The sequence below is a fragment of the Lipotes vexillifer genome, unplaced genomic scaffold (genome assembly GCF_000442215.2).
Source record: "Lipotes vexillifer unplaced genomic scaffold, Lipotes_vexillifer_v1.1 scaffold822, whole genome shotgun sequence".
NCBI classification, from domain to species: domain Eukaryota; kingdom Metazoa; phylum Chordata; class Mammalia; order Artiodactyla; family Lipotidae; genus Lipotes; species Lipotes vexillifer.
The window spans coordinates 2,981,496-3,004,411 of record NW_006770496.1 but is presented as its reverse complement, the minus strand read 5'-3'; the positions used below and the strand labels follow the sequence as shown (position 1 = coordinate 3,004,411).

At 35.1% G+C, this 22,916-nt stretch overlaps 1 protein-coding gene across 1 annotated transcript in view; it reads right to left on the bottom strand.

Annotated features, from left to right (window-relative positions):
* TBX20 (T-box transcription factor 20) overlaps positions 1-22,916 on the bottom strand; it is a 54,606-nt gene that overhangs the window by 23,063 nt on the left and 8,627 nt on the right. The window contains exons 4-6 of the mRNA XM_007446122.1: positions 21,869-21,977; positions 18,075-18,233; positions 9,219-9,295 (exon numbers count right to left, since the gene is read on the bottom strand). Of these exons, the coding sequence (XP_007446184.1) occupies positions 9,219-9,295; positions 18,075-18,233; positions 21,869-21,977 (345 nt within the window). The remainder of the gene's footprint in view (positions 1-9,218; positions 9,296-18,074; positions 18,234-21,868; positions 21,978-22,916) is intronic.

Genomic DNA, 22,916 nt, shown 5'->3' with positions numbered 1-22,916 from the left:
GCAGGAATGAAAAGGAAACAATCTGGAAATGTAAAAGTATACTTGAAAGTGACAAAATAATAATTACCACATTTTAAAAGAACTCAATAAGGACAGCAAACAGAATACCGGATGCTGTAGAAAACAGAATCAACAAATTAGAAGACTCATATAGGAAATTCTTCCAATATCAGAGTAAACAGTTAAAGAAATAAAAATGATTAAACAAAAGATGAAAGAAATAGGGAATAGATTCAGGAGTTGTAACATTTATATAATAGGAATTTTAGTAGGTCTGAATAGAGCAGAACAATTAGAAGCAAAAAGAATGAGGAAGAGGAGGAAAAAAAAAGAACAAGAAAATTTTCCTGAGATAAGTAACGACTTGAGTTTTCAATCGGAAGGGCTCAGTTATATTGTAAATACAAATGAAAAAAATTTACAATTGAACAAATACTGGTATAATTTCTGAATTTCAAAGGAAACTTTCTAAAAGCATTTTTATCAGATAGGAAAAAAAGGTAATTTTCCAACGAAGGAAAGACAGTGAGTTTAGCCTCAGCTTTTACTCTATCTACAGTATTTAAAAACTAGATGACGAAGGTTGAAAGAGTTCTGAGGAGAAAGACAGTGACGCTAGTCAGGTTATAATAATGGCAACAGATCCTCTCAGATATGTTTGAACTGATAAAGAGGGTCACCCATATATCCTTCCTCAACCAATTACTCAACATTTTTCAACAACTGAGAATAAAGTCAGAACACAATTCCAGTAATCAGAGTATAACAGAAGAAATGAGCATTAAACCATGAAATGAGTATGACTAGAATTAAATTTAAATGATTGTGGTTGATGTATTTGTGATCCTTACATTAACATTAAGAAAAAGAATTGAAAAAGAAGATAAAGAAGATGCATGAATAAACTGGATTTTAAATCCCAGATTTTTTAAATCAAAACTATAGGTTGAGGGAGGGGCAGTACAAGGAAAAAAATCACATACTAAATATCTCCTATTTTATAAGAAAAGAAAATGTATAGTTTCATTCCTAACAATAACAGAGAAATATTAATTTTACAATTATGTCTTTCAGAATTTAAAAGCATGATTATATTAAAAAGAAATATAATGAACATTAGAGAAAGGACTTTGGTTTCAGACAAACTAACCTGGGTGTAAGGCTCAACTGTCACAAATTACCATATGTGAATTTGAATAAAGTATTAATCTCTTTAAGCTTCAGCTTAATAGGGATGATAGTCATTCTTTATTATAGAATTATTTTGAAGTGTAGCTGAAATAAAATGTGTCAACTGCATAGCTCACTGGCTGACACGTGGTGGCTGTGGAATGTTAACTGTAATAAAAGCAGGGTGGGGTGGGGGGTGGTGCTGGGACTTGATAAATTTAACAAAAGACAGGAAGAGAAAATAAGGGGTAAAACAAATAGCTGAATTAAACAGAGAGCAGAAACAGAAAGAAACAATACCAAACATATCAGTGGTCATAATACTTGGAGATAGATTAAATTTTTTGACTAAAACACAAAGACCTTCAGACAAAGTTTTAAAAATACAGATACTCTGTATGACATCTTTAAAAGACACATCATTATTTACTCAACAAATATTTGAGTGTTTACTATGTACCAGGCACTATTCTAGGCTCTGGGGATATAGTAGGAAGCAAAAGACAAGGCATTGGACCAATCAGATATTGGGGGCTGCATAATCTAGGCAGAGGGTAAGTAAGTATAAAGGCCCTAACTGGGGCTAAGATGGGCCTGGGCTTGTTCAAAGGAAAGTGAGCAAGACAAAGGTAGGTGAGTTCAGAGAGGTAACTGGGAGGGCTGGAATCAGATTCTATGGGACCTTTCAGGCTTTGTCTGGACTTTGGATTTTACTGTGAATGGGAAGATGAGTCACTCTGAGCAAGAGTGATGTGATCTGACTTCCTTTCTTTGATAAGATCATTCTGATTGGTGAACTGAAAATGGACTTAAGAACAGTAAGAGTGGGAGTAGAAAGATCAATTAGGAAATTAATGTAATAATTCAGGAAAGAGATGATATGGTCCTAGATAAGAGTGGTAGCAGTGAGAATGGTAAGAAGTAGTTGGACTCCTCTGGATATAGTTAGAATGATTAGTTGCCTGCATGTGGAAAGAGAAAGAGGGGCCAGCAAGGGTGACACCCAGTCTTTTGGCTGGAGCAACGGGAGGGATGCAGCTGAGAAGGGAACTCTAAGAGGAGAGCAGGTGTAGAAGAGTGTGGTTGGGCGTCCTGTTGTAGATGTGAGGTACCCTTAGCAGAGACGGAAAAGTAAAAGAAATAGCCAGCCAGAGCTTCGACTCTAGAGAGGCCAGAACCAGAGATGTAAATTTGATAGTAGTCAGCATATAATGGCATTTAAAGGCATGAAACTGGTGATATCACCCAGGAAGGGGATGCAAACTGAGAAGAGGTCCAAGGACTAAGGCCTGGAACACATTACTGTTTACAGATGGAGGACAAGGGGAAGAACCAACAAGGGGATGGAGAAAGAATGGCCAATGGAGTAGAATAAAAACCAGAGACTGTGAGAGATCTTGGAAGCAAAGAGGAAAAAGGGAGAGAATAAACAACAGTGTCAAACCCTGGTAATAGGTGAAGTAAGATAGGACTGAGAATTGACCATTGTGGTTAGCAATGGGGAGTTCACTGGTGACCGGGACAGAGGTGGACTGGTGGGGTAGTGTGGGTGAAACTCTAAATGACAGGGTAGAAGAGACAAAGGGAAGAGAGGAACTGAGAAGAGAATACACACAACTCTTTTAAAGGAGCTTTACTATAAGAAGGAGTCAAAAACTGGGAAAATCAGTAACTCAAGAGACACATGGCATCAAGAGAAGGTTGTTTTTTACTTAATGAAAGAAATGTCAAGATATTTGTTTGATTATGCAAGAGAAAGAGGGGTCTATTGCTGTAGGGACAAAGATTTTTAAAAATTGAAAGGCAAATAAAAGCAAAAAATGTTAAGGTATACCAATATAAGATGAGACAAAGTAGAATTCAAGACAGGCATTAAATGGGATAGAAGTAAATGATCATTTGACTGATAAATTATGGAACAAACTAAGAAAGTAGTTAAAGAAGTATTCCTCAAAAGAATAGTACACCCAGATGAATTTACGGGCAAGACTGTAAAGTATCACTTCTTTGGATTTAAACGGATCAGACAATAAAAAGAAGGAAGATATTTCAGTTTATTCAAACTAGCAGAAACCTGATACCAAAGACTGACAGAGAAGTAAAGAAGAAACAAAGTATATCTCTGTTATGAAGACTGATACAAAGAGTCTTAAATAAAATATGAGTAAGTTAAATCCAGCAATATATTACAAGAAAAAGAGATAAAATCCAGATAGGATGTATTCCAGAAATACAAGGATGGCTCAACATAGACAGTATGACTAGAATTAATCATATTGTTATTTAAAAGTAGAAAAATAATTAAAATTGTCTCAGTGGATGTTAAAAGAGCATTTAATATAAATTCAGTTAACATTCAGGATAGCAAAAAATTCTTAATTTAGGCATACCTCAATATGATAAAGCATATCAATCTGAAACCGACAGCCAATGAAAACCATATATAATGATAAAACATGAGGCATTACTAAATAAGTCAAGGACAAGAGAAAAATGCTAACTATCATCACTTTTTAATAGTATTCTGGAAATTTTAGTCAGTGTAATAAAACAAGAAAAAGACATTGTTAAAGGCGTAAATCCTAGAAAGAAAACAATAAAATGATCATTTTTGCAAATGATATAGAAATCTAAGTGGATAACTCAAGAGACTAAAAGGAAAAATTGTTAAAACTAATTTTTTTAAGTTCAATAAAATGGCAGGATGCCAAAGACTTATAGGAATCAATAGCTTTTTACAGACTAGACCAATTTCTAGTTAAAAATTCTAGTACATTCTAGACAAAAGAAAGGTAACGTGAGCCACATATGTAATTTTTAATAGTCTAGTTGTCACATTTTGAAAAAGCAAGTGAAATTAATTTTAGTATTTTATTTAACCCAGTATGTCTCCAAAATATTATTTCAACATGTAATCAATATCCTAAAACTACTGTTGAGATACTTTCAGTCTTTTATTTCATACTAAACCCTAAAAATCAGTGTTTGGTTTTTTTTTGTTTTGTTTTTTTGTTTTTGTTTTGTTTTTTGGTGCCTATGGTATTTCTTAATATGGAATAGCCACATTTCAAGTCCTCACTAGCCATCTGTGGCCAGTGGCTATTGAACTGGACAATGTAGCTATGTGCCTAAGAAACTGTGTAGGACTTATAAACTTGAAAATACCAAAACTTCTAAAGAACGTAAGAAGAGGTTTCAGTAAAAAGACAAACATATGACATACTCCTAGAAGTCTCAATACTGTAAAGATATCATTTTTCTCACCCAGATTATTATATAAATTCAACACAAGCCCAATCAAAATTCCAATGATGTTTTTTGGGAAGACTGGACAAAATTCCAGAGACTGGAAGCATAAATGTCAAAGAATGTCAAGAAAATTTGAAAATGACAAGTAAAAAAGATCTGGAGTTTGTCATATCAGATATCTATACCTATCATCAAATATTTATATATTATACCAATTTACCAAAATTATAACAATACAATACTGGCAGATCAATAAAGAGACTAAAAACAACTATAGGTAAGAATTTAGTATATGATAAAGGGGAAATTTTTTAAAAGTGGGAAGGAATATATTAGTAAATATATAGTTTTGGGGCCACTTATAAAAAATATACAATGACATCTATTTTATATTTTATACAAAATCAATACTGCATGAGTTAAGTATTTAAATAAAAACCTAGAAAGCAATAAAATGATAGAAAATCTGTAGTTGAATATTTACCTATTTATGTTTTTTTGGACTAGAGAATCTTTTTAAGATAGAAATCATAAAGAGAACAATACATTTGGTGATGAAATATTCTGTTTATCAAAAACATAAGTAAAAAGCTAATTTCAAACGGATAAAATAATTCCAATATATATTAACAATAAAAATATTAATACATAAAAACAGCTTTTATAGATGAATAAGAGAAAAGATGAACAATCCAAAAGAAAAAAAAACAGTGGGCGAAGGACATAAATAGGTCAATTTACAAAAGAGAAATGCAGAGTTTCACCTATCAAATTGGCAAAGATAACAAGATGATGATCATATTTCACAAATGTGCAAAGAAATGGACACTCTTGATCATGACATGGACAATCTTTCTTGAAGGAAACTTAGCAGTATATATGAAAGCCTTTAAACATGCATATCTTTCCATTTATATGAGGTACCTAAACTAGACAAATTCATTGAGACAGAAAGTAGAATAGACATTACCAGGGGCTGTGGAGAGGAGGAGTAGAGAGTTACTGTTTAATGGGTACAGATTTTTTGTTTGGGATGTTGAAAACATTCTGGAAATGGATATGGTGATGGTTGTATAACATTGTGAGTGTACTTAATGCCACTGAATTATACACTTAAAAATGTTCAAAATGCATATTTTACCACAATTAAAAAAAATTCCATTGCATGACTATAAAATTTATTAAACCATTCTCCTATTGTTGAACATTCAGGTTTTCCCCAAAATTTAACAATTAAAAATAACATTATGGTTAAAATAATGTGTATCCTTTTACACAGCATTTTTATTTGTTAGTATTTATCCTATAGTAATAATGAGTAATATGTGTAAAGATATACATTTTACTTCCTGGCACTGTTTGTAATAACAAAGAGTGGGAAACCTAATAACTAACATTATAGGATTGGTCAAATTATTGTACACAATGGAAAATCAGACAGCCATTAAAAAGTATACTACAGACATATACCTATTGATATTAAAGGGAAAAATGATTAAAAATAGTGTGTGTGGTAAACTTCAAAGGAAGTTAATGTTCATATGTGCGTAGGAAAGTATCTGGAAGAATATATAAGTTTTGCCAGTAGTTATCTCTGAGTGAATGGGATTTTGTTACTTTTTTTATGCTCTTTTTCTTGCTTGTTAGTATTTTTCTGCAATAAGCATGAACTCTAATTGTAAAAAACAAACAAACAAACAAAAAAACTTAACAGAAGAAACTTAATTTTGAACATTTAAATATCTTCATAGTCATTTCTCCTTTCTCCGAAGTAATACCATGCCTTCACTTACTATACAAAGTGCCCCTTCCCTCCCCACAAAAGAAAAACCAGCTGATAGAGTGCCTGTAAGTTATTTATTATATGGCACCAGCAGATAATTCTTTCCCTGAACTAAATAACTATAAATTAGATTATATTAAGAAATCCCTTTGAGCTTTTGATTTGCTTCTTGGCTGTCCATTGTAGGTATATGTGCAAAGCATCTAATGAAAACACTTTCTACTTTTGGTAATGAGTTGCCTTTTATAAATGAGGGAGATGCTGTCCCTGGAGAAGGCTGCACATGAAGTATGTAAGACATTCAGGTATCTGAATGGAATCTCATAAAATGAGAGCAAGAAAACCAGAATGCCCTTTAGAGTATCCTCAAAGTTTGTGCAGATGTAGAAAGAATAATACTGTGAGTTTAGAGGTATAAGGCAAACAGATCCAATCCTAAAGGCATTTTTGTTTGGGTGTCCCACAGAGTAGCTGTAAATCTAGAACAGGAAACTTGAAATCATTAAGGTCACATATTTATAACATCATATTCAATTAGGTTAGAAAAGTGCAATTTCTGTCATCATGTCCTAAAAAGATGTGTTTTTCTCTCAGATCTCTTATTAAAAAAAGCTCTCTATATTGTTACAAATAGGGCTGTTTTCAGTCAGTTACAAGGAGCAATTCAATTACTAGATGGTTTAGTGCAGTAACTGACTCCAGACTAATTTAATTTCTTTAGGTCTCCAAAGATCAATTGATCTGATTTGTCCCATCCCCAAAGGCTGCTTAGAAAAAATTCAGACTGAAATACCTGGAAATGAAATCCAAAACCCTGGCCAATTTCACACTACTTAGGTCATCTTGTAAACTTGCAGCTAGTCACATAAGATGCTCTCTTGGCCCTCAGACCATTGAAAGCTTCTTAGCTTCATGTACATGTGAGTGTTCCCCACATCAGGATGTTTATTAAATAAGTGGAAAATGTGGCTGCGTGTGTTATCAAATCCGTCTCTCTAAAGGGTAGTGAGTCGGGGTACTTGTCTCTCATGAGCACAAGTGCAACAAAAGGGGCTATTTTTACTCTAGGAGTAGTTTATTAAGACTATTAAAAGTAGCTTAGATGGGGTAAAACTATGCTCATCTAATAAAGTATAATTATTTTACATTTTGAGATTTAGAAGTGCTTTCATAAATGTCATCTTACATGGTTCTCATAATAAACCTTTGAAGTAAGCAGGGTTATTTTCTCCATTTTTCTAGATGAGGAAACAGACTCAGGGGTTAGGTGACTTCTCTAGGATCACTCAGGCAGGAAAAGGCAGAGCTGGGGCTCTAACCCATGACTTTGTCTCTATATACCATGCTCATCCACTGATTTGAGACAGAAGATATGATGCCCACTGTAAAAACACATCACTTACTTCCCGACTGAGCCACTGTTTTCATTCTTGCCTGACCCCTGACTAGAATGGAGAAAAAGTTCACATATTAAAATCCCACTTACATAAACCCAGTCTGAATCAGTACCTCTGGCACTCCAGAAATAGGAGATAAAAAAGGCCACACCTAAATGCAAGTAGCCTTTGTAAATGGACTCCTTTGTCACCCACGCTGCTGATACCACTTTCTCACTGACTTGGGTCTTATGACCTATTTGCACGCCTATGTCCCACCTAATTGGAGAGTTATCTCCTTGCCATCTCTCTGCATTTTGCAGTGGATTTTTCAACAAGCTCAAGTTTCCTTCCCTGATCTCTCAATACCCCACAGTCACTTGTCAAGCACTCCAACTAATTAATCTTTTCTACTCAGATGCCACAGTTCTATCCAACTTTCAGTCTCTCCTGCTGCATACTTTGTCTCCCCACCAAGCTTCTGTATCTGTTCCCACAAGTCAAAACCACACGCCTATGCTCTGCCATTTGGGAAGGATGAGGGAAGGATAAGACAGATGTTGCTAAAACATGTAATCATCCTTTAATTTGAGTTTCCAGGACAGGTTAGAGAGAAGTGCTGAGGTCAGATGTGACCATGTGGTAGGTAACAAAGAGTGTGGCAGAAACACGTAGCAGTCGTAGGGAAATCACACAAAGATTTGGAGATAAAGTAAACCAGAGGGCTGGTAGCTAGGGTACCCCACCTGTCAATAAATACTCCAGGCCACATAAAAGATCAGATAGAGAAGATGAGTAAGATCTGACGATCTAATGTGTGAAATGGTGACTATAGTTGATAACATTGTATTATATAATTCAAATTTGTAAAGAGAGTGGAACTTAAATGTGCTTACCAAAAACAACAGAATAAGTACAGAAAGTTACATAGTATGTTTAAGGGATACAAATAATCTTCTCCTTGAAAAAACATTTTTTGACATTAATTTTGGGCAAACTGTGCATCTCAATATAGTCATTACTCATCACGTAGACAGTCTCACACTGTGTGAACCATTTTAATTAAATAAAAAGTGGGGTAAATTACGGCACATGATTGTCACTTCCCTTCTTAAAGGTCCTGAGATCTGATAGCTTTCCTATTAAGTATGAGCAGTCTATGCTGTAGGTAAAATATACACCTTGATTTAAATTGCCTCTCCTTGTTTCAAAATTCCAAACTACCTTTAGAGTCTTTATGTTAACAAATATATCCACTTCAGAAGGCAAAGGCTATTAAGAATCTATTTCTCTGTGGATTGCCACTGAAGACATGAAGCTTAATATCATCTAGAGGACTGTGTCTTTGATAACAAAGAAGCCCCGTTGAAAAAATATCCTGTCCAAAGAAACCACTTCACTCAGAAATTGAGTGTAGAATAGATCCAGCTGCTGCAGCTGTCACAGCTTAAGCAGTTGCATATCTACAGGGTTTATAACTGGAAGGGAAGGTGGGGCAGAGAACTGGAGACCATACAGAGTATTGGAGACTCTATACAGTGAGGTTATGGCTCTTTGGTGTTGAAAGGAGTGTGCTCTTACAAACTAGTGCTTCTCTTTATCTTATCTAGGCAAAAAAGTAAACAGAAAATTCTCATTACCTCTCAATGTCAGTGAGCCTGGAGGAGTCCCGGAATCCTTTGGCAAAAGGATTACTATCTATTTTCAGCTTGGTTATCTGGAAAGGGAAGAAAGTGTAACAAAACCGTATCATTTCCATGGTCAAGGAAATAAAATCAGAAATAAAAAGTTTGTTCATTTCCCATCATGGCACCCCAAGAATATCTTAATGTCTCTCAGTATTGTGATAGAGGTTAAAATTGCTAAGGAAGTTCACAAGAGGCCTAAATTGGGTGGAATGGTCAGAGAAGGCCTCAGAGAGAAGGAAGTAGTTGAGGACAGACTGGTCCTAAAACAGGCTGGAAGTCAATGGATAGAGACAGTTTGAAATGGGGGCCTTTTACAAACAGTGTGGCTGCCGTGTGAAGTATTTAAGAGAGTAGTGAAAGGCTAGAGCTCGACTGGGGAATAGGGAAGCTGTCTAGAAGGCCAGCATTGGTGGGTAATGGGGAATAAAAACAACGTTACCTCATGCCGACTTGGCAGCCACATTTGTTAATACCATGGGTACCTATATATACCATAATGGATACCACAGTAGTAACTTCATGTTCAATACTATATGAAATACCTGACATAAATACATGATATAAAGCTTTCAGCATATAAATTTACCCCTGTTCCCCTTTCCATCTGACTAAATAAGAATCAAATTAGTGGGTCTCTTATTATCCTCCCATATAATGTTACTTACAGACTCTATGCTTACATGGAAAAAAAATATTTCCTAATAAGAATCATAGTCTGAAGTATTAAGTGTCTATGTTGTGCTAGTCATAATTCTCACAATATTAATGTAGAAAGATCCATTAAAATATATGCACTGCACCTTCACGGAAAAATGTTAGGTTACAAAGAAAATAAATAAATAAAACACTGATTAAAAGATGCTCTACTTGCAAAATTTCTGAGTGTTAAGAGCTAAAAGGAATGGAGGAGAATTATTGGAATTAGAACCACAGACACCTTTAAAGAGAGTCACAGTTCATTTGTGTCAAAATGAGAACCCACATTCATCTTTGGAAAGGGAGACACACACAGAATAGTCTTAACCTGGAAAAAAAGTTACAGGTTGAGGGCGGCATGCCTTCCTCTTTCAAAGTAAGGAATAAACACAATCAAAAATATATCTATTTTGAGATATATATATATATAATAGTTTGAAATACTATTTTGCCAATAAGTAACTTTCCCTTTGATCAGAGTGTATCTACTTTTCATTTTAAACTATTAACATCTAAAGAATTGTTTTTTTAATTACAAAAGAAAGTCTTTTTTTTTTTTACTTTTCAAGTTTTCTTAATGTGAGCTAACCAATGTACAAGCTGCAAAAAGCTATTTACCTCACTTAAAATAGAACTTCCCACACTATCCTTACCAGAGAGACTGCACTTCTCTATCATTAACACTGGCAAGTTGTAAGATTGATTCTTTGATATTAGTTTTTAAGGGCACTTGACAGTGCCTCAGAAATGCTCATTTTTGTCCCATGCACATTCACTCTAGAGTAGTCAAAAATAAAATTGCTAATTTCCTTTTCAGCTTAGTTAATGGACAATGGTAAACAGTGAAGGAAATAAGCTAGATAAGTAAGAAACCTGTTCTTAATGGACAGCAACAGGACTTCATGTGCATAGAAAGAAATATACAGGAACCACTGAGGTTGCCCCTAAAGTGTGGCCATCAAGAGTTTGTAGAGAACCTTCTCTCACACTCAGCCACCCCTTTAATTAAGGGCATAGATTTCTAAAGGGTGATATCTATTTTAGCCATTCTTTCAGACTAGGATTTAGTATTAAAGGTCAGTTTTCAGGGCAAAGATAAAAAGTTTTATTTGTTTGAAATAAATTACAAACATCTTCTAAAGCTCAAGCAGTCAATATATTCTAGAATTATAAAACACCAACAAGATTTTTAAATCCTCAAAAATGGGATTTCTTTATCTTTTTCTACTGAATAATTATAAATGAAAATACTTTAGATTTCTAAAGTGCTTTATAGTTCATGAAAACACTTTCACAATAATTTATCAACAGAAATGAGATCACATGGTCCCTAAAATTCCATGGAGCAGGCAGAGGCATACATAGAACTGGAAGTGGTTTAAGTGCCACTAAAGAAGCTGGCACCACGTCCCCTGCAGTGTTAGGTGATGTTAAGTGTGAACCAAACCCAGATAAAAGCTTCAAACTGAAACTGTAAGATACAGCAATAAAGTTAAGTCTTCAAGTTCAATTCTTACAAGCTCATTTATAAAAAGTGAATGGATTTGCCAATGGATAAAATTTTCTGGAGACAAAGGCAAATAATATCTGATGGAGAAACTAATTTTGAACGAAGTCCTTTTGCAGCCATCCCTCTAAAATATGAACCATATCAGGAATTCCCTGGTGGTCCAGTGGTTAGGACTTGGCGCTTTCACTGCCAGGTCCTGGGTTCAATCCCTGGTCGGGAAACTAACATCCTGCAAGCCACGCAGTGCAGCCAAAAAAAATTTTTTTAATAAATATAACAAAAAAATGTGAACCATATCAAGCTTTGTTTGAGTCTTTATAAACTAAAAGAATAGAAAACATTATCTATCTGTTATAATAGTTAAAGAACCACCTTTGATCCACTTTGTCCCTGAAAAGGATTTTGAGAATTGTATTTGTTGTTATTTATATTTCCAGGAGGTAGACTGTTGGCTCAGAATGTGATGATTGTGGAGTTGTTGTAGAAAACAAATATTCTCAGTGTGTGTGTGTTAGTTGCTCAATTGATGTGTCACCATATCTAGTATTACTGCCATAACTTTGAATGAGGAAGTGAATCATTCAACACAAGTTTTCAGATTTCTTTGGAATTTTCTTTCATTTATTAGAACTTTCTCTTTGCAGTATCTTTCTGGTCCTTCTTTGATCATCCCCAAGAGTATCAATGGTAACTTTTTTACTTTACATTTGATATAATTTCAAACTGAAGGGAAGTTTCAAGAATAGTACAAGATGTACTCATACAGCTAGATTTACCAGTTGGTTCAGCATTGATTTAACTTTAGTGTGTTAATTAGAAAAGGAGCTCAAGAGAGTAACCAGGTATTTACTTTCTCTATGGACTATTTTAGCTAGTCCAGAGAAAAAAAATGCTTTTGGAAGTTAGAGGAAAAAAGCTGAATGGATCTCTTACTACTAAAATTGTATGGGGGCCCTGAACTAACCACTACAGTCTTGAACAGGCTTTATGGAGTACTGATTAGCAGTTACAGGGACTGTGGGTAGACTTCTTAATGAGCCCACTGTGCTCACTGTGATATCACTAGACTCTGAATCTACTGGGGCACCAACAATAAGCACCCCAGAAATGTTTGTTTGAGCTTTGCTTCCAGGACAAGCAGTCAGAAATAATGATTTCATATGTTTACCAGTTATAGACTAGGTGAAATTCTTGAGTCTACATAAAAAGCATTTTGTTTTCTATTTTAAGATAAAGTAATTTTTAAATAGCAAAGTTTTAACATTCTAGTTAATCATGCACTTTTAAAAGGTCAGGCACAGATTTTATTCCATGGATATTTAAATAAAAACCAGTAGTTATTAGAAAGAAATTCATTTCTGCAGATATAGTTTTATATCCATTTATGAAATGTGGGAGAACGAAAAAGTTACGTATTTGAGAACCGATGAGAGAAAGACCTGAGTTATATACAGTGATGTCAGTTGGACATCATTTTCCTAATATAGAATACCTGCAGCTTGTAAAGCTGTTGAACAGCTCACCCATGTCAAAGGTAAAACTAAAAGAAAGATCCAAAAATAGTCAGTTACCAAAAACATATGTAGAGAACCCATGTGAAACTACAAGTATGTCTTTATGATTCAACAACAAATTTTAAAAGCAGCAATATTTTTCATTTTGTGAGGAAGAATTAACAAGGACAGTAGTATGTGCTTAAGAAATCCTGTTTCAAGTGTATGTACATATATGCAAATCACTGACTAATTGTGGTCAAAATACACCTGTTTTTTCATGTATTATCTTAATAATATGGAACATAATGTACTTCCTAACCAAAAAAATTCATTCTTTGAACATCTCCTTTATAGATAAATATATGTATAAATGGACGGCAGATTTTGACACTGCCAGCTGCACCAAAGAGAAAGGGACTTTTTCTAGTAGTTATTAATCCATGTGATATCACTGGACTGTGGATATAGCTGGGGTTCCCAGCCACAAGGTGAAATTGGCCCTCAGAGACCATTTCTCCAATTATCAGGAAAAGATCTGTCCAAAGGCATTTAAAAATGAAACCTGACCTACACTTCAACTTTACAGCAATGGCTTGCCTGCTCAAAAACAATGTATGACCTTTAAATCTTAAATTATAAAATAGTTTGTTGAAAGTATAATGTATTTAGCTTTAATCTAATAATGTAAAGAAATGCAATCATTTCCTCACAAAAACCAGAGGAAAAAATAGAAAAAAGGTCCCGTTTTCATTACTTACAAATAAAACTACCAGACACAATAAATGAGAAGCTTTTACACGAATTCTAATGGAAAATTTGATTTGGCTTTTAATATATATGTAAATAATGTCCTATCCAAAGTTTAAGAGATATAAAGGCGGTCCTAAGTATGAACTTTTAAATCTTCTTTCTCTCTTTTCTCCCTGTTCTTTGTGCATGAAAATACTCTAATATTTATACTGTACTTAGTACATATTTAATTTATTTCCTATATATTTATTTTATGTTTATTATGGGTAAATCAGTAGACAAGCATGGTATAGCAGTGAAAAGGCAGTAAATGTGAGGAGGCCTAGAAAGAATCAAGGATAACTTTAGAAAACTGTATAAGACTAATGAAAATACTAACCCCCAAAATGATTTATTCACCCCACGTGAGTTTCGATTGGTCTTATGAGGTCTATAAACCATTTGCAAAAATGGCTCATTAGTATACCAAATCAAATTTTTGACTATTAATTGAATTTCAAATATATATGTGAGTAGATTTCACTTCACCACTGTGGCTGCCATCTTCTTTGCCTGTAAACTGGGACTAAGAAACAGACCATCTTAGGGAACAACTGTAAGGATCAAATGAGATGCTGTGCATAAACATGCCTTTGGAAATTGTAAGGCACTCTGTAAATAAAGCATGTGGTGACTGTTGGACTGTCTCTGGAATGTCCAAAGAGGATTTGCCACCATTTGGATTTTTAAATGTTAGTGGCAACTTTTCAATGAAATAAATGAATGCACAAATGTTATACTATTTATCTTTAAGTAAAAGCACACACATACAGCATTGTGCTAGGGATTATGGCTTTAAAGGTGGGTGCAAAGAAATAAACTCAGACATGGCAGGATCTATTGAGAAAAGCAGTACTGAATTTAATCACTTACTGTGGATTATTTAGCAATGAAATGATATATACTATATTAATCGTTACACTTAATGATGCAGTGAAAGCTAGCTAGGCACTGGTAGGTGGATTTTGAGCCCATTTATAATCTTAATTAGAAATAAACATTCTCAAGAGGAGCAACTAGTGTTGGGATATGTTTATTAGAATCTTAGCCTATTTTAATTTAGCAATATTTTCACATTCAGTTTCCCAGCCTTGACACTGTCAGTGGTCATTTTCTTGGCCTTGCAATCCAGCAGGATGCTACCAAAATGGAGGAGTTAATACCCAGAAGATGGTTCTTTCACTTACCAGATTTGTGACCTTGGGCAAGTGTATTAACCACTCTGAACCTCAGTTTCTTCATCCACAAAATGAGGCTTATGGGGCCTTATTCAGGGGATTAGTGTCAGAATTAAGTGAGATATTGATTAAAAATATAGAGAGATTCTTCTAAATTAAAATAAATCCAAACCATTAACCTTAGGTGGATACTAGTTCAAAGGTGGGGTGGGGGGGAAGGCTATAAAGACATTTGTAGGTCCATCCTGAAATTTTTAATATGAACTCAATTTTAGATGTTGTAAAGATACTGTGGTTACAAAATAATCTTATTGTCAGTCTAAACTTGTAGAAGTACTTACAGGTAAAGTATCATGATGCATGCATCTTAGTTTCAAATGGTTGCGAGAAGGGGGAAAATATGTACATGTACAGAGATTGAGAAATGGGGCAGGGGAGGTAAAGCAAATTGGAAAAATGTTAATTGTTGAATCTGGGTGGAGAGTATATGTGGTTCATTTTACCATTTGTTTGACTTTGGGATATTTGAAAATTTTCTAGATAAATGTTGAGTGGAAACAAAAGAATTCAGTGAGGTAATGTCACTAAAGCATATGGCTCCTATTAGAAACAGCTAATGCCAGTGGATATTTTGACTGTCAATATAGGTTGATTACCATCTTGTTACACTGGCTGCTGTCAGTGTGAAGAGCTCCCTGCATACAGCATGTAAGCAGTGAGCACTTGCTGAAAAGAAAAGAAAAGAAATTAACACAAAGAACTGAAACCCTCTAAAAAGGATGTCTTGAATCCATCAGGGTCACAAGCTGAGAGGAGGTGAGGTTCCCCTTTTTGGGGACACCAAGCACCTAAAGAGGTTAGGTTTTTAAACCTAACTCCCTGGATTCATATCTGTGATGGGAGCAGCAGGGTCACATTGGATAAGTTATTTAACTCCATGCCTCCATTCTTTGAACTGTAAAATGCAACGTAAAAATACTGTTGTTCCTATCTAATAATATCATTGTGAGGATTAAATAAGACAGTGCACTTTAAATGGTGCCTTGTGCACCCAAATATTAGCTGTTATTATAATTATGGAGATAATAACCTCCTATTCCGTGTTCCATGATATGAGAGGTCCTGCCAATATTTATTCAGGATTGCTTCTTCACCAATTAAACCAAATCTAAGGTGTTACACTTAGAACTTTCCATAATTTTGTTCTGCCCGTAATTTTCACTAAACAATCCCAAGTTACCTATTCTTGCTTTGGCTCCCTTTACAGATAATTCTGAAAAAAGCAATGAAGTTTCCATATGACAAGTTTTTATTTCATTCTCAAACATCAGCAGGTTTTCTTGTATTAGTATAAATCTGATGTTTTATAATATAAAAGCTACTAATTCAGTTAGTGTAAATTGAAATAAATGTTTCAGGAATCTTTTTAGAACCTGTGATACCTGTATTACATGTGTCCTCAAATAAATTAAAAATGGGATTGTTGATGTCAGTGTTCCAGATTCTAAGAGAAATAGCATTATGTTTCAGGGCTTTGTGGGCTTCACTATATACCCAAATTTTTAGCTTGGGCATTCTCTGAAAGTTGCCACTCTTGTGTTGTTATCTTAAGGATAATTAAAAAGTTATAGTACTTTGCTTTTACTTAAAGATAAATAGTATAACATACGTGCATTTATTTATTTCATTGAAAAGTTGCCACTAACATTTAAAAATCCAAATGGTGGCAAATCCTCTTTGGACATTCCAGAGACAGTCCAACAGTCACCACATGCTTTATTTACAGAGTGCCTTACAATTTCCAAAGGCATGTTTATGCACAGCATCTCATTTGATCCTTACAGTTGTTCCCTAAGATGGTCTGTTTCTTAGTCCCAGTTTACAGGCAAAGAAGATGGCAGCCACAGTGGTGAAGTGAAATCTACTCAAAGTCATATGGAAATTATAGGTGCTTATGCCTTACAGACACATACCCACGCTGGCCATTTTTCTACACCCCTTCTCTGACTTCCTGTTTCCTCATCTGTGTAGGGCTACCTGGGCTTTCAGTTTCATCTTCTTGCTTTTCCTGAGAGACGCAACACCATTTTTGCTTGGTTGACCATCCCACTCTGGACTCTGAGCCATCGATCAGGCAGCACCTAACAGTTTTTCACTCAGAACCCAAAATATAACATCAAGACATGAGGAGAGCAAGAGTCCTGGCTACCTATAACCAGTAAAATAAAAGCAAGACACAAAACCCAGAGTAAACTGACAATGTGAGTTCCTTTTACTAAAGTACAGTATATCAAAAGGAATTCTACTTCTGGTCCATTTGGACTGTGGAAAAGTTCCTTGTCCTCTCTTAGCTTCAGATTCCTCACTAAAGAATGTTACTGTTACCCCCGGCCTTCAAGATTATGCTGACCATGAAAGAATACATGGGGAAGTATCTAACAGGACTCAGTCCTTAGCAACACTTTGATAAATATTTACAGTAGAGTTGGACTAAGCCTTATGGATGAAGAAATGCATAAATTTTAAATATGATTTACAACAGAGAATAGAAAATATATAACTCAATATTATAAATTAGATATCTTGATGTTAATTAAATACACAACTGCTTACATACTACAGTCTATTATCTAAAGAGGCATTTAAGATCATTCTACTAGAATTATCTTACCCTGAATTACAGCTGAATAAATCTCACAAAATATCTAACGTATCAGTAGTTTGGGTAGTTGGCTAGCACACTACGTGTGCTAATTTAGCAGAAAAACTGAACTTCTAAATTTTATGAAGCAATGAGTGTATGGTAACATGTCATGAGGCTCTACCAGAAAGAGAAGGAAGCAGGTAATGTTCTTGAGAAAATTTGAGAAGGCAGATTGGGTCAGGTTTGGGTGGGACATGTGAACAGTGAATAGCCTGACCAGGACTATAAAGGTTCTAAGAAAGATGGTGTAATACAGACCTTCATAACCTTGAGCCACAGATACTCAACATATTTGGAAGTCCTGGGGCTAATTCTCCATAGCTTTCTCCAAAGTGAATTTCTGTTTTGAGTACTGGGGTAGCCCTTCTCTCCAAGAAGATAACTCTCCTAAAGCCTTATCTTATTTGTGAAATAAATTGTGAAGGGTATACTCACCAGTTGATTCTGGTAGGCAGTGACCGCCGTAAAAACTGTTTCTGGAAAGATGAATGTTCTGAATTCTTCAGACTTCAGATTAAGTAATGAGGCTGTGTGGTCTTTCTTCTTAATGATATGCACCCGTGGCTGGTACTTATGCATTGAGTTCAAAATTATCTGCAGCAAAGAGTGGGAAGTACAGTACTGGATTTTAAGTACTTATAGTGCTAATAAACAGGCCAAATTACAATGAGGCAAAGAAAGAACCATAAAATCTACTGTGTCAAATGCAGTTTTAAGATTAGGATCTGCCCTTTCCATTCTTCACGCAAATAATTTTCACATGATAACTGCAGAGTATTGTGAATCACGTTTTACCAAACCAACTGTAAATAATACAGGTTGTTTCAAGTGTCCTTTCTAAAATGATAGAGGAAAAAGTCATCTGGAGGATGTTTATTTTTTAAAAAATGTTTTTTGTTTTTTAGTCTGGTTAGACCAAAGGCAGTATGTCTCTAAATTTTCTAAAGTAAGAAATTACATATTTGAGGAGGCTAGATTGTTATTTGGAGCAGTGGGGGGTGAGGGGTGGGTGGCAGATGGGATGGAGGGAATAAAACAATTTTAAAAGGCAGTGTGGTATAAGGTAGACCTTGGTTGGAATACTGAATCTGCTACTTTCTAGCTCTTTAATCTTGGGCCAAGTGATCTCACCTCTCTTACCTCATTTTCTTAAATGCAAGAACAGTATTAACTTCACAGGGCTTGTGGTAAGGATCAGACTCTGTAACCCTTGTAAATCACATAGCAAGTAGGAAGTGCTTAGTAAACTGTATTATTAGTGTCGTCGTCATCATTTCTGACAACTTCATTGATTACTGACTTCCAGTTACAAACTAAGTAAGAATGTTAGTGATGGACGTCTTCCATTCCATAGCTGCTAAAAGTTGCCTGGTACTTAGAGATCAGAAATATACCCTGTTAACAAGGCAGTATTTTTCATGTATCATTTAAATAAAATACAATAATTTACCATTATGAAATTTGAGCAACAAAACTTGCTTTCAGATATTAAAGATTTTCCACATCTCCCCCTGCCCCGCAACCCAGACAGCTACCTAAATCTACAAAATCGGGTATGTCTTTCCTGGGATAACAGGGCTTACAATGTATGCCCTTCACCCCAAGGGCCTAGCAGAGAGCTTGGCTCTCAGGGGAGGTGTCTGATACATGCTGTGGCAGGATGAGGGTCAATGGCATGCAGTGTTGTTGCTCTCTTGTTCTTTGGCTAACTTGGGTGTGGTGGGTGACTGTTAACACTAGTTGACTTTAGCAGAGTTAAATACTAGTCACTGTGAGATAACCGATACCAAATCAATCTCTTTCCATGCTGAGATATAAGCCAACAAAGTTACAGGGCATTAACTGGCATTGAATTTTTGAACATGCCATCTTTTTATGATCCCAGACCTGAATAGGAATTACTGAAACAAATGAGACATTCAAATAAATCAAAAGAAACTTAAAAATAAGTTATTTCTTTGTGTAATGCATTTATTCCAAGGAGTTCAAGATACCTATGCTCAGTCATAAAACTGGAATAAACTTGAAGTGACAGAAGTAAACATTTGCCTCCTAATCCTGATATAAGAAAAACCTGACCATTCATTATATGTTCTACTAAGAAGACAGAGTTTTCAAATCATAAACACACACACACACACACACACACACACACACACACACACAATGGAAAAAAACGTAAGCTTTAAATAAGGTCCCCTCTTCCTTATACCACTCCCATGTTAATTTCCTTTAGGAAAGGGTGCTGGACAGACTCAGACCGCAGACTGAGTCTCAGATCCCAGGGCTCCTTGAACCTCTGCTCAAGCTTTCATGGGGCTAAGAAACACTGATAAAAATGTAGACGTTGTTTCATCGAAGAAATAAATTCCTGGAAATAAGAAATTTTCCTGGAATGCATCTACAAAGGGGGCTTCTTTAGGACTGATTCAGAGAACTTGGCTAAACACCACAGGATCTAAAAACATTTCCTGGTACTTTTCAGAATACACGATTTCTGGTAACAAAGAGTTATATTAAATAATAAAATTTTAAAGCTAAAATGGATATTAGCAACCATGTAAGACTTAATTTGTCAAGGTCTAATCTTAGCATAATCAGACTAGAACCCAGAGCTCCTGAAATATAGCTTAGTGCTATTCCCATCCATGAAGCTGATGCTAAAAGGAAAACATATCAGTTCTGGACAACTGATCTCAAAATGAATTCTCAGGTCTTTCTGGAAAAACTCAAACAGTTCTTAATAAAAGTTTCACATTGGAGAATACTAGAACCATAAAAAAATTTCATTTATCTCTGCAAAGATTTCAGTGGAGCCCAAGAAATTTTAATATGAATGACATTAAGAATGATCATGGGCCTATAGAAAATGTCTCTCAGATACTTCATAAATTTTAACCTGAAAAAAAAAATCTGTCAATGAAAACATCTGAAAGAAAGGACAATTCTGCCAACATCCTTGAAGGTAAAAATCAGTTATCTTTTCCAATACATCAAGTAACAGAAGCCTGTTAACCTACTTCCATCATCCCAACAGTGCCACCAGCAGAGTTGTTAGTTAACCTGGTTACTCTGACTTGGTCGAGATAAACAAGATCTCCTGTGGGCATATGGATAGTGGCAGTGCCTTAAGTGATTTACTTGGTTCCAGGTTCAGTCAACCATTTGAAACCACGTCTAGAGCTCTCTCTTAACTACGTGTAACCATCTTTTTTGAGAAAAGTTTTGAAACTCTTTTTCTGAATTGCATAAATCCAGTAAAAACTAAAACCTTAAGTAACAGGAGCCTTAATAAAGGGGATAAGAGAGAGAATTATTATATCAGAATATCTAAGCCAAGGAAAGCAACTATGAAAATCCCAATGTGCTTTCTGGCAAACGAGGCAAAAAAAGAAACAGTATTCTCCTCATCAAAAAGAAGCATGCATGTCTGTCTAAAGTTTTCTTAGTATAAAATCTAAAACATTTTTTAAAATGTGAATCTTTATTTAAGAGCATGAAATAACAGCATAGATAGTTCCTTAAAAAGCAGTCTTAGCAAATATGGAAAAGCCTGTGTCAATGGCTATTCTATTAACTGTTGATAAGAGCTAAGAATTCCAATTTCTCTTTTCTTCAACATTTTAATGAACTCCTTACTGATGTAAAATCAAATTGTTTTGTTTTTAACTGCAAGACTTCATTGTGTTTTAATATTCATAAGGCGCTCTACAGAGGGGATATATAATGAGCTAACAGCACTTTCCCAAATTTATTTGTACATAAAATCCTTTTGCCCCATTGCATCGCACAAGAATGTATTCTATACAACACACTTTGGGAAACCCCCATAGGAGGTCTCAGCCCCATTCCCTTTATGCTGTGTTATCTGATATACCACTGATAGAAATTAGATGTTTAATCCAAGAATGGGCTGTAGTAACCTCCAAAATGCACATTCCCTTTGTTTAGTTGGTGCAGGTGTTAAAGCAGTTGCAAAAGTAGAAATCCATGGTGCCAGAGGTCCCTGACCCTCTTGCATAGAAATGGCGTACAGCATCTCTGTAAATGACCTCTTGACAATAGCAGTCAGGGTTCCCTGTAGAACATATGAATGTTCTCATAGAATGACTCAGAGCTGGAGGGTGGGAGGGGGAAAGGGAGAGAGGAAGAGACATCGAGGGAGGAAGCTTTATGTGGCTTCTCCATTCCATCCCAGGGAATCCGCATAGTCCAAGCACTGTACTCACATGGCCATGTTGATCCAGTTCATTGTTGGTGAGTTTCACCTTTTCAAAAGACACCATCTGTTTAAGTAGCTGCTCACCAGTAAAAGGAGAGTCTGGATGTACATACAGCCTAAGAAAATTATGAGAGAATTTTATTGAGACTTTAAAAAAAAAATCTCTTTGGGTTATAAAATATTCTGATTCTAAAGGAACACAAAATTCTCATATAAAGTGAATTTTATTTGCCTCGTATAATCTCAAATTTAGTAATACAGCAATACCAAAATAATGCTGAAACATCTAAATGTGTTTCTTTGTGTACCAATGATTTAAAAGGGGTAATACTAATGGTAGTATATATGTCAATCCTAATCTCCCAATTTGTCCCACAGGAAGCTCAGCTCAGTGCTCTGTGACGACCTAGATGGGTGGGATGGGGGCAGGTGGGAGGGAGGTCCAAGAGGGAGGGGATATATGTATACATATAGCTGATTCCCTTCATTGTACAGCAGAAGCGAACGCAACATTATAAAGCAATTATAGTCCAATTATAAATAAAATGTACTTAATACATTTGCTGTTATTTGCTGAACAAGCCATTTTTTTAAAGGTGGGTTTTTCCCATCCACCTAATCAACTACTAGTCTGCTTCTGTCAAATATAAAATCCTATTGTTGTAGATATTTTCAAAAGAAAGACTAGGTTATAACTAATTGCAAAATGAATTCCTAGTATAAGCACTGCTAAAAAGCAATGAAGACAAAGAATTTAAAAGAGGAAACAATTCTAGAGAATCTGTTCATTTAAACTTGAAGGTGATTCAATTTAAAGTTCATGTTCTTTATAAACAAGACAGAATAATTTTAATACAGTGACCTGGGGAACTTTTAATAGTCCACAGATCACATAGTCTGTTTGCTTCTCCCGGTACTTTAAATATTACTACTTTCATCATCACCTAGTTAAGTGCTCACTAAGGAGGGTGAAAACAAGTTGGGTAAGCTTCAAATTATTCAATGTATTTATCTAACAGTCTAAGCAAAAAAAAAAAAAAAAAAAAAAAAAAAAA